This window comes from Vigna unguiculata, chromosome 9 (assembly GCF_037176805.1).
Source record: "Vigna unguiculata cultivar grain cowpea cultivar isolate G323 ecotype 2 chromosome 9, ASM3717680v1, whole genome shotgun sequence".
Taxonomy (NCBI): Eukaryota; Viridiplantae; Streptophyta; class Magnoliopsida; order Fabales; family Fabaceae; genus Vigna; species Vigna unguiculata.
Window position 1 is genome coordinate 30,844,914 of NC_140800.1, and position 15,639 is coordinate 30,860,552.

The 15,639-nt window shown below is 29.7% G+C and overlaps 2 protein-coding genes across 2 annotated transcripts; one reads left to right on the forward strand and one right to left on the reverse strand.

Annotated features, from left to right (window-relative positions):
- Positions 1 to 608: 608 nt before the first annotated feature.
- On the forward strand, positions 609 to 1,558 carry LOC114162845 (RING-H2 finger protein ATL78-like). The gene has a single exon (XM_028046825.2). It carries the CDS (start codon positions 713 to 715, stop codon positions 1,391 to 1,393), a length of 681 nt encoding a protein of 226 aa, XP_027902626.1. The 5' UTR covers positions 609 to 712; the 3' UTR covers positions 1,394 to 1,558.
- A 7,367-nt stretch (positions 1,559 to 8,925) lies between these two features.
- On the reverse strand, positions 8,926 to 11,749 carry LOC114195887 (carbamoyl phosphate synthase small chain, chloroplastic). Its single transcript, XM_028086315.2, has 10 exons — positions 11,499 to 11,749; positions 11,155 to 11,287; positions 10,972 to 11,060; positions 10,821 to 10,881; positions 10,659 to 10,726; positions 10,423 to 10,551; positions 10,240 to 10,349; positions 9,804 to 10,151; positions 9,436 to 9,601; positions 8,926 to 9,275 (listed from the first exon to the last, which is right to left on the reverse strand). The coding sequence occupies exons 1-10, from the start codon at positions 11,617 to 11,619 to the stop codon at positions 9,187 to 9,189; spliced, it is 1,314 nt and encodes a 437-aa protein (XP_027942116.2). The 5' UTR covers positions 11,620 to 11,749; the 3' UTR covers positions 8,926 to 9,186.
- Between the last annotated feature and the right edge of the window lie 3,890 nt (positions 11,750 to 15,639).

The window sequence follows — 15,639 nt, forward strand, 5'->3', positions numbered from 1 at the left end:
AGCAATTGGCTCATCCTTTTTTATTTTGGGGCCCAAAAGATGGGACATAAATCAACATTTGAAGCTCATCCTTTTAGTTGGGACCCAAAAAGATGGGACATAAATGAACCTTGGAATCAAAAGCATAATTTTTTTCTTTTCAATTTTGAACTCATCTCCATCAGGAAGCTTCCCAATTCCTTCATGTGCTGGTGGGTCCCTGGGGGAACAGCATGATACAGTATATGAAAACATAAAAAGAAAAGCCTCATTGTGTTTAAGTTTAATAAAGGTAAACTATCCTTAGTTTAGTGAGCTAAATTTAAGAAAACCCTCCTTCCTCGTATGTATAATACGAAACTAAAGTGGCAGGTGGCAAATCGTGCTGCGTGTAAGGTGGGATTGAAATTGAATGGGACCATGTTGATTGTGAAAGCCAATCACAAAAGGTTCACAGTGAGTGGAGGATCCTTGTGCTAAGACATCTATCTATCTGCAAGAGGCAACAACAACTGATTAAAGACAAAGATAAAAACCCTTTCAACCTGACCACAACCCTTGGGAATATTCTAATTTACCATTCTCCAAAAAAACAATACTTTCACATTCCAATCAATGGTAGGCACCAAAATCTAACCATGTGAACTTACTTCCCTATATATAATTCCCTTAACCAACCAACCCCAAGAACCTCTAATACCACACCACACCAGAAACAACACCTTCAACTAAAATGTATTCTGCTGCTGCTACTTTCTTTCTCCATGACCTTCAGAACTTCCACTCAAGAAGGTTGCTTCTTCACTCCCCACTCAACCAATCAGCCAAGCCCCCAGCAACCCCTCACGATTCCACAGAAACATATCTCGGAGATGGAAACTTCGATGCAAATGTTGTGATGGTACTCTCAGTCCTACTCTGTGCACTCATCTGCTCCTTGGGTTTGAACTCCATCATCAGGTGTGCACTGAGATGTTCCAATTTCGTAGTGAGTGACTCAGTGGCGACCAACACCCCTCCAGCGAGAGTTGCCAACACCGGAGTGAAGAAAAAAGCCCTCAAAACTTTCCCCACAGTGATTTACTCAGCTGAGCTGAACCTCCCGAGTTTGGACTCCGAGTGTGTGATATGTTTGTCAGAGTTCACAAGTGGTGAAAAGGTGCGCATTTTGCCAAAGTGCAACCACGGTTTCCACGTACGCTGCATTGACATGTGGCTCAGTTCACACTCTTCATGCCCCAAATGCAGACACTGCCTCATTGAGACTTGCCAAAAGATTGTTGGGTGCACTCAGCAAGCTAGCTCCTCTCAACAACAACAACAACAACAACCCGTGTTGCAGGTGCCAGAAACCATTCTCACCATTACGCCACTGGAGCCAGAAGGTTTGGTGCGTAACTATAGGGAACTTTAGTGCTTATTGCTTAATGACATAACAGTTGCAGTGGATTGGATTGGATTGGATTGGACCCTGGTCAGCCATAATTGGTTAAGACCAGTCACCCACCACCACTCCATCATAATTAATGTAGTGCTTAATCATTAATGTATATAATTAATCTCCTTTCACCTCTTTCAATTTTACCCTCCCCTTCCCACCTCACCTAACTGTACATTCTTAACCTGTTTTCTGTATTCAGTAAGAACAGTCCTTCAAAGTTCTGATCAAGTTAAAAGTTTTAATATTTGAAAATTGTTTGTACAAAGTTATCATTTTTAAGATTATATAGGAGAGAGTAAAACCTGTGGAACTATATTTTGAGTTGATTGGCTACAAAATTTGATCTGCTTGGTAATTGAAGCAAGAGGGTGAGGAGGCAAGCACCATATTTCATGCCTTTTAAGGAAATTAAGTGTGTGATTGTTTTTGTGATGAAATAAATACAACTTTTTCTAGATTTTATCAGAAAATAAAAACAATTCTCCAAATAACAAGTTAATGCAAAGACGTGTAAGTTACTTTTTGGTTTTATGATGTGCCACTGCACTACCCTGAGTAATTCTAACCACATGTATTATTAGTAACAATAATACCTTCCTTATACTATATGTAATTCCAACCACATGTATTTGGCTCTGCTCTTCGCATAACATACCATTCTGCTGAAAATGCACAGTTTTATTAACTACTCAATTCTGCACCAATCATGCCACACCTTTTGTTTAATAAAATTAATGTCTTTTCCAAAAACAAGTCCACCGTTTTCTTTAATTAACGAGAAGAGCCTCATCAGATAAATAAATCTGTTTAAAATTCGCTTCCCCATTTCTCATAATTAAGTAGTGTTTTACTTATGCTTCCAAGAGATACCATTTTTTATGTATTTTGTTTGACCAGAGCCTCAAGTGTCATTATTTATATAAGCTTAAAGCTAATATGAAATCTAGCTGTGTTCCGACATCAGAAACATGATCCAGTATAATAAGTAATACGATGATAATTAATTTCTGTAACCAAGTTCATGCACGACCACGAAGTTGTGGGATAAGTATTTCAAAATTTGTATACCATACATACAACTTAACAGCAATATAATATCACTAGATAATTAATAAATGGTTTCTAACACACCCTCTAGTATAATATTACTTAAAATGATTTAATAATACAAGATTTATTAGAAACAAAAAAAATATGATTTGGTGGTGTCTTGATATGTCTCCATATGGATTAATATGTCTCCATATTCCATATTCTGGGAAAAAAAAAATAATGAAAAAAGAAAGAAGATTGAAAGTGGTGTACTTTATACAGTCAATGGAGCATATAATGAATGGAGGATGAGGGTGAAAGCACTAATGAAGTAACAAATGAAAGAAGTGTACAAAAAGTGAGGGGTTGTAGCATATAGTAGTAGCTGACAAAGAGTGTTTGGTTTCATTGCTAACACTGACTAACCACACTATCCCCAACGGTTGAAACTTGATTTGCTATAAAGCTCAACGCATTACTCATGCTAAATGTGTGTGCCTATAGGACGCCCATAGCATTATCGTTAAAGCAATTTCTGAGGATATTATTCTACCAATACTGCAAAAACAATTCCCAGAGAGAAAGGGAACCACCAAAGCCTCTCAGATAACAACATAAATAAATAACACTCCTGCATATTAACTTCTACATTCTAGGAGTATACAAATAAGATATGATGTGAGTGGATTACAAGTAATTTACATAACAAAACATTACATCACATTTAACTCAAAGACTTTCATAAGGATATTACAAGTAAATTTTATAAAACAAAATATTATATCACATTTAACTCACAACTTTAATACTTTTGTTGAGACAAAGAAAATCGAGAGAGATAAAATATATTGTTTGAATAGAATTTTCAAAAAAATAAAATTCTAAAAACTCAAGTAATTTGATTGTTTAAAAATAAAATTTAAAATTTTACTCTCAAAATAATAATTTGAAATTTTATATTATTTTTCATCTAACATTTATGTTTTTTTCTTTTTACATTTTCTTATTCTCTTGGTCTTAACATTGTCAAATCAGCATCAATCAATAATCTCTTGATAGAGCTGTCAAAATGGACTATCCAGCCCAGTTTCACCCGACCCACCACGGGTTGGTGGGTTAAATGGGTTGACTCACTAACCCACCTAATTAAAATAAAATATATTTTTTTTAAGTCATAAAATTATAATTCAAATTAAAATTTTAATAAACTTCAATACAATCTAAATACAATCCAAAATGATGTTAAACTCCAATACAAAGCAAAAAAACAAAACAAATTACTATCTAAGATCAAAACATTCTTGTCACTTATCCAACTATAATATTAGAGTCTTGAATGGATAAATCCACAACATTTTCATCTCTTGAAACATATCCTTTATCCCCATCTATTTGGAGTTGAAGCTAGGTTTCCATTTGTCAACCCACTAATGTGTTTAGTTTAAAAAACAGCCTATCATTGCAAAGTCCCACATAATGTGAGACCATACGGGTTGGTAGACCAATCTAGCTCACCACAAGTTCAACCCGGGTGAGCCGGGTCAAAAATTGACCTGTACTAACATTTGTAAAAAAATTATTTCAACCCAATCCGATCAAAATTCGTGGTAGGCCGGATTGACCCACGAGTTCTGACCCACTTTGATGGCTCTATCTCTTGACTTCGTCTTGATCAGAAAATAATCATTTCTCAACCTTGATTCACATATTGATTAAAAGATCATTAACTCAATCTCAATCAAAATATTGTTAGATCGCTCAAGAAGTCATCAATTGTACATTAATTTTGTTATATTCAACTCAAACTTAACATAAGTGTCATTAGTTTGACAATTTTTTTTCTAATATTATTTGATTATTATTTATATTGAGGTAGATCAAATATATATATTTATTGACTAATATGATTTCTCAACCAATATATATAATGCTTTTTTAACATCGTTGGTTTTTTTGTCAATGTCTAATACAATATTTTAAATACAAGAAAAAACATTTTTTCTCATTTATATATCGTTCAATTCCATATTTTGAAGGCAGGCTTTAACTGGTTGTTTAGATAAAAGCATATTAAAAATTCACCACTAGTTCATGACTGTGGTTAACTTCTTCTATTTTATTAGTAGAATATCAAGCTTCCTCGGTTAATACCGGGCAAAAAGGAAGGCTAATAACTTTTTTAAACCAAAAACATATTAATTGCTTAAACTTTAGAGGGTAAAATGAATTATGAATTATCTACTTTTGAGAGTACCTAAGTGAGATAGGGTGGAGTAATGGCGGCAGGATCTAGCTTATGATAAACCCTTCTATGAATAGATTCAAGTACATCGGAATAAAACCTCACACCACATTCCCTTTTCCCTTCTTTTTTTTTCACTTTTTACATGTCAAAATCATCATAACTTAATCACATATACCATTCATACATGTTTAAAACTATAATTAATAAAAAGGATACTAGGGTAGGGAATCATATGTAATGTGGATGAGATGACTCACACCTAACTCTGATCTATGTACTAGCACATAGAAAAAGGATCTCTTTATAATACAAATAATAGGGTAAATGGATTAGGAAACTAAATGCACAACAAAATACAAAGCTAATTAATAAAAGTAAAAGGTTTAAATATATTTTTGTTACTCAAATTTCAAAGTTAATTAGAAAAAGGATTAAATATGCTTTTATTCCTTATGTTTAAGTGAATTTTGAAATTAGTTCATTTTTGAAATTTTATACCAATTTAGTTCTTTATTTTTAGAAATATGTGAATTTAGTCATTCTTACCAAATTTTGTTATGTTTATTTGACATTTTAAACGCGTGATAATATTTGAGTTAACGTTGAAGCGTAAATATGTCAAACGGTATAAACAATTCAAATACTATCATGAAATACGCTTGAAACATTATATAAATTTAACAAAATTTTATTAAAAAATCTAAATTCACGTATTTTTAAAGATAAAGGACTAAATTAGTTAAAAAATTTAAAAAGAAACTAATTTCAAATTTCACTGTAACTTAAGGGAAAAAAAACATATTTAATGCTCACAAAAAATAATGTCGAAAATGATTCATTTGAATTAATCTTCTTTTTAGAAGAGTGGTATTTGCGGAAATGTTTCTTATAGACATGAAAAATCAAAAACCAGTAATATTGTGTCTAGAGATGGCAAATAAACCCGTGCCCGTGGGTATCACCCGAACCCGTCCCCGTTTTGACGGGGAATCCCCGCTTTGACTGGGTATGGGTATGGGTATGGGTAATACCCGAAATTTTCAACTGGGGATGGGGATATATATATACTCGCCCAAATACCCGTCCCCGCTTAAATTACTAAACTATTTATAATTTATTAAATAATCTAAAAAATATATATAAATAAATAATATATTTACACATAAAATATAATATAATATAATATAATATAATATAATATAATATAGTATATATACATATAAATAAAATATACTTTTATATATATATATATATTTACACATATACATGTAATATAATATAATATAATATAATATAATATACATATAATATATATACATAATAATATAATATAATATATATATAATATATACGTATAAAACAAATTAATCATTTAACTAGTGAGATCTTTTATAAACAAATTTATAACACTACAAATTTATAAAAATTTAAAAGAAATATATATATATATATATATATATATATATATATATATATATATATATATATATATATATAAAAGCATAAAATATCTACGCATATACATATAATATATATACATAATAATATAATATATATTATTATATTTATATTATTATATAATATAATATAATATATACTTAAAATAAATATATATCTATAAAAAAATATATATATATATATATATAAACATAAGATATCCACACATATAATATATATACATAGTAATAATAATATAATATATAATATAATATAATATATATAAATAATTATATATATATATAAACATAAGATATCCACACATATAATATATATATACATAGTAATATAATATATAATATAATATAATATAATGTAATATATATATATATATATATAACATATTTCTCATTCTCTTTGTTTTTTGTTATATAACATATTGGCAATTGGTTCAGTTTTAGATCCAAGGTACAAGATGGACATGTTAGAATATTATTTTTATAAATTGTATGGTAATGATTTTGATCTGAAACTTAGTAGGATTCGTCAAATGTGCTATGATTTGGTTTTGGAATATCAATCAAAAAAGAATGAAACTTCTTCTTATAGAGCTACATCATTGGAGTTGGGAAAGGATATTGATAATGATGCGAATGAATTTTTAGAGTTTATGGCAAAAAAGAAAAAATCTAGAACTACAGTTATGAAAACAGAGTTGGATTATTACTTGGAAGAAGATAATTTGCCGGTTACACAAGAATTTGATATCCTATCATGGTGGAAAACAAATGGGTTAAAGTTTCCAACCCTTCAAGCAATTGCAAGGGATGTTTTAGCTATTACAATAACAACTGTAGCTTCTGAATCTGCTTTTAGTACTGGTGGTCAGATATTAACTTCTCACCGTAGTCGACTTCATCATATTACTATAGAGGCTTTGATGTGTACAAGAAGTTGGATATGGAACTCAAACCATCTAGGTAAGTTACTCAAATTTATTAATATTTTTTGTTAGTATTTTTTGTGAATTCTCATCTAATATTCTACATTTGGTGTTTGTAGGTGTTAAAAAATTAAAAGGAAAAGATGTTCTCATGAGTGAAAATGAATCTGATGAAGAAGGTACATTATATTCTAGTAATTAAAATTTTCAATTTCAATTATTATATCATATCTAATTTTTCATTTTTTTTCTATGTGTAGGTGGATCGAATGCAAATGAAACCACTGATCATTTGTAAAATTAATAAATATTTTGGTTATTATAAAATTTTAGTAATGTGTAATTTTTTAGCTTTTATATAATTATTTGAATTTTATTTAGTTGTTATTTGATACTTTAATTTGAGATTTATATTATTATAATATTTTTCTTAATATTTGACATCATGAAAATCAAAAAGAGTATGTTATTTTAATATTGAATATTTTGATAGTATCATGATTCCGTTGGTGTGATTTTTAAATTTTTTTTATAAAAAATATTTAATTGATATATGGAACAATAAAAAAATGGGTATGGGTATGGGTATAAGAAAATACCCGTTACCCGGTGGGGATGGGGATGAGTCAAAAGTTGTATACCCGTTGGATTTGGGGATGGGGATGAATTTTTATTATGGGGATGGGGATGAGATCATGATACCCGTATCCGCCCCGCCCCGTTGCCATCCCTAATTGTGTCATACACTATTATTCATGCCGAATTTTCTCAATACCCATACTTTCTTATTCATCTTGTATATTATGAAAACCAATTATGTGGGATATTTGTTAAGATCTTTCAATAGGAAATACGAAGGGGAATCAATACTAATAAATTATAAATAAATCTGTATAAGATATTAAAATATTATATTCAATTTCTACCCTATATAAAACTATAAGACTCTAACTTGATTGTAACAGTTTTTATTTTAGAAGAAAAGACGGAGTCATTTGTTTTAAAACATATTTTTCGTGAAAATAACGTGTATTGATTTTCTTATTAATATAGATTTGAAAAATAAGTTAGGTCTACCCCCCTTCTTTGTATAGAAATATTTATAGCTTTCCAAAATTTTCAATTTTGACAACCTTTATAGTTTTGACGGTCGATTTGTTTCTAGCCACAAATTTGATATCTAACAAAATTTTATAAAAAAAAAAAAACATGCATCAACCCATTTTTGAACACATGAAACACATTAAAATGAATCCCCCATACATTTAAGCTAACCAGAGTCCCTTCGGATGGATCCTGACAAATATTTCCATAAGCATTTATTCTCATAAACACTTAAAATAAAAATAAAATAAATCTATTTATCTATAAACTTCACCCACTTTAAGAGTTTCTTAAAACCTGTATTAACTAATTTTAGTAAACATGTAATCAAAGTAGGTTATAAAGCTTATGCATCACTTGTAATAGATGTCAAGGAAAAAAGTGTATAGTTTTGGGCTACAGAGTGCTCCTTTTGGTTACTCCTGTCTAACTATGGTGCACGTATCTACTTTCATTTCTTCCATCATTTTAACAATATTTTGCATTTCAGTAATTTTACTTTTCTTTTTCTGTAAAGTTAGGATTTTTTTTTCCGTGAGTGTCGTATTTGAGGTTAAATAAGTAAAAGAACTTGAGGTGATATAAAACATGAATCAGTCCAAAGTCCAAACCCTACCATGCATACATTCAAAGTGTGCACAATTGGCCAAGATTTGAGGGAAATTTTTCTCAGTTTCAATACATAAGTTGGAGACAAAAGCCATTTTTAGTTTAAGGCCTGTTGAGATTATTTTAATCTCAATATTTTTGAAAAGGAAACAATTATTAATCTTAACATTAGTAAAGCCAGCAACCAAAGTTTGATGCTGACTGCGAGTAGCAGAATATTAAGCCTCATTGAGGTTTATGATAATCATGATCATGCTCACACTAGCACAGAAAATGAAGAGAAAATATTAATTGATCCTACAAAACCTTAACAAACTCATCTACAAAATCATAGACACTCATAACTTCTTAGCAGATGTTTTTATTCTTTCTGCCCGTAGGAGAGAACAGCATGCTTCAACTGCTATGCAGCGCAGATAATTGGGGTAGATTTTCCTTTGTTCTGTTTTTTCCTTGCTTCATTAGCTCTATAAACTCCTTAAAAGCTGCATTACCAACAAATTTTAATTTAAAATTTGCATTAAGAAATGACAAATGTTACGTACCTCACAATTCAGCTCTTGAAACTAACATTTCTCAAGACTAATCACATATGAATTGATGATCATATCAAGCCTAATAAACAGCAAGTTTTAAGTGTCTCACCGTAGTCAGAATCATGAGGTCCAGGAGATGCTTCAGGATGGTATTGAAGAGACATAAGTTGTTGTGCTGGGAAAGCAAGACCGGCACAACTTCCATCATTGAGATTGATATGAGTAACCTTCACTCCTTCCGGCAGTGTGGCAGGGTCAACAGCATAGTTGTGGTTCTGCCAATTTTATATACCAATCCATGAGCCATGAATAAAACAACAATGATTTCCTTGATAAAAACAAGAAAAATTCTCAAGTGACTATGATTTTATGAGGCAAAAACATACTCCCTAATGCACTCCAATGGAATTTTAAGTATCATTATGGTAGAACGCAAGAAGTAAGAAGTAACAGATAATCATCCATTAGTTCACATACCTGAGCACTAATTTCAACATGGCCGGTTTGAAGGTTACGAACAGGATGATTTCCTCCGTGGTGACCAAATTTCATCTTGAATGTTTTACCTCCTAAAGCCTGGCCTAGCAATTGATGGCCCATGCAAATTCCAAAAACAGGTACCTTTCCAATTATATTCTTCACTGTTTCAACAGCATATGGAACAGCAGATGGATCTCCAGGGCCATTACTGAAAAGAACCCCATCTGGCTTCATCTTCAGAGTTTCTGATGCTGGCCATGTAGATGGCACAACAGTGATTTTGCAGCCATAAGATGCTAGGCGTCTAAGAATATTATGTTTGATTCCAAAATCATAAGCAACCACCTGCATTTTCATTCATCAGCAATCAATATAAATTAAATTACCCAATAGTAAACAAAATTCAGTACTATTAGCATACACCATTACGTACATGGAAATTCTCTCCTGCCACTTTACCGGAACTAAACTCCCATTGTTGCTTTGTTTTATCAACCCACTCATGTGGACTTTTGCATGATACTCCACTTATCAGATCAACACCTGGAAAATGAAATAGCATCCATGTAATTCCAATTTTAGAAACATGTACATAAACTCAAACTCACATACTTACCAACAATGTCCCATGACTTAGACATCTGAAGCAGTTGCTCATCTGTTTTGGAATTGTCCGTGCTCAAGACACCAATAAGACTGCCATCTTCCCGCAATCTGCGTGTGATTGCACGAGTATCAACATCATCTGTTGCATCACAAAACAACATCAAAATCAGAAACCAGGACTTAAAGCTATGCAGATTCCAGAGAACAACATTCTTTGCAGAACATATTTTTACATAAACTACTCACAAATTCCCATAATGTTCCTTTCAGCTAAGTAATCACCGAGAGCCTTTGCACATCTCCAGTTAGAGGTACTGAATAAACAAGCATTACATAGAGATAGGGAGAGTGAGTGAACTAAGTAAACCTCAGTCAATCATGAAACATTTCAAAGCACAAGAACAGAACCTGATGCTCAAACTTCTAATTACAAGACCACCAAGGAAACACTGCACCGATTCCTCATCATCTGGCAATAGCGAACCAAGAGACAGTTATCAAATAGCTTACAAGCTCAACAATTCAGGACTCACTCAAATTATTAAAAGAAACCACCAACCAAAATTAACGCCAGTATTCCCAATATGAGGATTTGTCATCAGCACAAACTGGCCAGCATAACTAGGATCTGTCAAAATTTCCTGATACCTGGCAATCGCACACATAACAAAGACAACCACGGTTTAGCTTGAAAGCAAAGCCATAAAAAATGGACACATCCCAAGATTCATAGTTTCCTGACCCTGTCAGTGATGTATTGAAAACAACTTCGCCAACTTGTGTCCCTGAAGCACCAAACGATTTCGCTCTCCAGATTGAACCATCTTCTAGAACCAGTCTAGCATCTGAGTTTTTCCAAGGTCTTTCTCCATTACCTGTGTCATATGTAATACAGCAGCGTCGATTTATTTGAACCACGGATAGCAAATTAACAATACCCTCCAAAACCAAAAGCTAAAGAGGGGACATTCACATCAAAGGGGCAAAAGAAACAGTAATCTTCATATCACGAAATGCACTAAAAAAATGGGTTCTTTAAAAAAGAAAGCGTTTTGAAGGTGTTGAGGAAACCCATTGAGAGGTTACCCGAAGAGCATCTGACGGTAAAGACGGAAACTTTAGCTGCGGCGGCGGATGGTGGATTGGAGGAGAAGCAGTTGGCGAGGTCGTTGAAGGACAAAGCGAAAGACAAAGCTTTTGTCGCCATTGACAGTCACTACAGCACCGTTACTGATATGTCTGTGAAACCAGTACTGTCGTAGAGCACAGCCTTCCGTCACCTAGGTTTTTATTTTGCAATTTCATCACCTTCTTTTTCCCTTTTTTTTATTTTTTTAATAATTATTTTTTCACCATGCAACTGGTAACACTACTATAGTTGTTTTCCCTGAAATTGATACTCTCCATTTTAAATTTATTTTATTTTAAAATTTTCTTACATGAATTAAGAAGGTTATTTAAGCTGATAATATTCAAATTTTCTACCATTTCCTTTAATTTATAAAAGCATACTATCAAGTATTCTGAAATAATATTATTTATTAAGAAACAAGGATAAAAATAGAAATTTAAATATTTCGTTAAAAATTAAAGCTATGATTATATGGGTATTTAAGTTATTTTCTTGGTTCTTTTTACTAGTTAACAAAATTTACAAACTTTATTACTAGTTACTAGCGTCTGATAACAACTTTTTATAGTGATATCTGAAATGGAAACTACGCCCATCAATTTGAAAATGAAAATAATATTTTGTTTGGGAATTGTGAGGGGAAAATATGAAATTATAGTTCCTTATTTTAAATTGATTGATGTTTAAATAATTATAATTATATATGAATACTATTGCTAATATATATTATACAGATTATATATATGATTTATGTATCATAACGCTGTGTATGTTTTATATAATTTTCTATAAATATAATATTATAATTTGGGTCGTACTTAATGACTAGTGCCTTACTGTGTTTATTTCATATCACTAAAATTTGCAATACATGGATATTTTAAACATATAAACTATATTTTAGATTTTTTAAAATATTTATATTTTAATATAACATTATTTTAATTATTGATTAGTTCTCAATATATACCTATATATATATATATATATATATATATATATATATATATGCATGTATCCATAAATTTAGTTTAAAAATCATAAAATATAAAAAGATAAGAAAATTTTTTTAAAATGCTCATTCTATTAATCCGTCATTTGTTCAAATACAATTAGGATCAAATCTCTACAGTTTCTTATTTAAATTTTGTTGATGAAAACAAAATTATAAAAATAAAACAGATGAAATAGGGCCAGTCAAATTATATTAAAAATAATTTAATAGTAAATTTTACTGGATGAATATTAATCTTTAGAGGGGTAAAAAAACAGTAAAATGAGTTGTTTCTATCATATGCAGAACATTAATTTTTAAGAACAATATGAAGAACACTCTCAAGCACGGGAAATGTTTTTATTTTGTGATTCAATACCAAAACAGTACTGTTTTGGTAATACTAAAATATAACCACTAGTGGTTATATTTTAACTAATTCTTGAATATTTCGTAACTACAAAAACAAAATATATACTGTTTATATGGAGAAGTTAAAATCAATTTAATACAAATAAAGTTATTGGTGATATATTTTGAAGTTGTATTATAATTTAAAATAGAAAAAGAAAAAGAAATGGAAGTAAGATAATTGAAAAGGTGGTTATGTAAGTAAGTAAGATAAGTGGTGTGTTGACTGATAAAACAAAGATTTAGCATAGCATGAAGACTGCACCCATGATAGATTCTGGAATAATGCTCATCGCAATCTTATCACCAATTATTTCGGAGAGTCCCATATATAACTATTGCGTTCCAATTAATTTATTGGGCTCCTTGTCACCGGGCCCTTACTTTCAATCGTAGCTTGTACATTAACTCTTCATTCCAACTATCGGTATATATTTGGTTAAATTATTTTTTTAGTTTTTTTATGTGTCCAGTAATATCGGTAGTCTTTAAGTTTTTTTTTTTGTTTTAATTTATTTTTATTTTTTTAAAAATGATTCAATTTTATTATTGACGTTAATTTTGATCAAACAGGGTTAAAGTCATTGTCAAGTGTCAATTTCTGGTTTTTTTAATTTTTAAAACTTTTTTTAAAACTTTTTTAAAATTTTTTTAAAATTTTATTTAAATTTTTAAATTTTTTATTTATTTATTACACGTCTCACTCCATAGTTGTGTCACGTGTCAAAATGATTCAATTTGGTCCCTATATTTATTTTTTGTTTCAATTTAGTCCTATTTTTTGTAAGAATGAAGCAATATTGTTCTTTCTTAAATTGACACTCAATTTAGTTTTTGTATAAATCTTATGATGATATTCTACTAAAATTGACATTTTTATTAAGTATTTGTGGAAATATTTTTAAACAAGCTTTTTTTTTTAGTTTTATTATTAAACAAAGTTAAACCCCAACTTTAATTTCAACAATTAATAATTTTGTCATCATATATAAAGACATATCAAGTGTATTATATTATACAAACTTAGTGAAGATTAAAAATCAAATAACTTGTCACACATAAGTTTAGGAACTAAATTTCAAGTTTAAAACAAAACCAAAGTTTAATGTCTTGTTATAATTTAAAGTTAATTTAAAATATTTCTAGAAATATTTAATAAAAATGTTAATTTTAGTAAGAATATCACTATAAGATTTATAAAAAAATAAATTGAGTGTCAATTTAAGGAGGTACAATATTGTTTCATTTTTACAAAAAATTGGACTAAATTGAAACTAAAAACAAATATAGAAACCAAATTGAATCATTCTGACACGTGACACAAATGTAAAGTGACACGTGTAAAAAATTAAAAAATAAAAAAAAAACCATAAATTGACAGTGACATTGACTTTAACATCTGATCAAACTAGCGATAAGGACTAAATTGCATCAGTTTTAGGAAAATGAGGACCAAATTAAGATAAAAAAAGCTTGAGGATCAAACTGATATTACTTGACAAATAGAAGGATAAAAAAGTAATTTAACCTGTATATTTCGTATAACTTTCAAAATTATAAATTTAAAAATTACAAATATATCTATTTATTATTCTTTAAAAATAATACTCACACCTACGACTAGACCAATATATCCCGAACAAGAAGAATATTTTCCTTTACCCCTATACCACAAAATGGCAAAATGTTTAATTCTTAAGTTACTAAGATTATTAACAATGTGTGAATAAGTTTGATGTAAATTAGATAGTCATAAATACATTATCAATATCCTAATTTTTTTTAGTGTAAAACTGTAGATTAAACAGGTTGTATTTGAGAGTAATTTACTATATACACCACCCTGCTATATCTCAAAGACTAAACATAATAATATATTATTTTCTATAGCTTTCATAAACGGCTTTCAAGCACAAACAAAAATTAAAAGAACGATTCAATCGCTTTAATTATTTAAGAATTCAATACAATATTTTTACACTATGACTTACCTAAGTTTCATCTATATTCAATTTAATATAAATACCATTCTTAAGTTAATTTCTAATCATATTCTTACAATAAAATAAAATTTTGAAATGATTTTTCAAGTAGAATTTCAGACATAAAATATATTTTAACGATCTCGTCAAAAAAAAATCATATCATTTCACTTTTTCTTAAATTGGAAACAAATTGTCAATATATATCTTTAACTTACAAACAGATTGTCAATATATCTAAGATTGAGTTTGATTAAATATTAAATTTTTGTTAACGAAGAGTACTATGTGTATCGAGTAAGAATTCCTTACATGTATTCAGAACTATTTTAAATAAGAGCATTATTTTCGTAAAAGAATGTTCTCAACTTAACTTTAACATCTTATATCTTCTACGTAAGGAATGAGATAAAAAAAAAAAAGTGTTATTATCTACCTACATGAAAAGTTAATACGGTGGAAATCTCAAAATTATCCATTGTTTTTTTTTTTATACATGGACATTTTTGTGGTTTTTGACTCATTTCCTAAGTTAATATAATACGGGTTAAAATATTTTTTTGGTCACAATTAAGTTTTATCAAATCAGTCTTAATTTTTCTTTTATGTTCAGATATGTTTTAATTTTCGTCAATTTTGTTCAATTTGGTCCTTTTTAGTTAACACTGTTTAAATCATTAACGGTCATTAACAATGACTCTCACGTGT

Coding starts and splice junctions, on each gene's coding strand:
- LOC114162845 (XM_028046825.2), top strand. CDS start 713: ATGTATTCTGCTGCTGCTACTTTCTTTCTCCATGACCTTCAGAACTTC.
- LOC114195887 (XM_028086315.2), bottom strand. CDS start 11,619: ATGGCGACAAAAGCTTTGTCTTTCGCTTTGTCCTTCAACGACCTCGCC. Junction 10,152..10,239: donor TGGCAGGAGAGAATTTCCAT/GTACGTAATGGT, acceptor ATGAAAATGCAG/GTGGTTGCTTATGATTTTGG. Junction 9,602..9,803: donor ATGTTGAAATTAGTGCTCAG/GTATGTGAACTA, acceptor TAAAATTGGCAG/AACCACAACTATGCTGTTGA.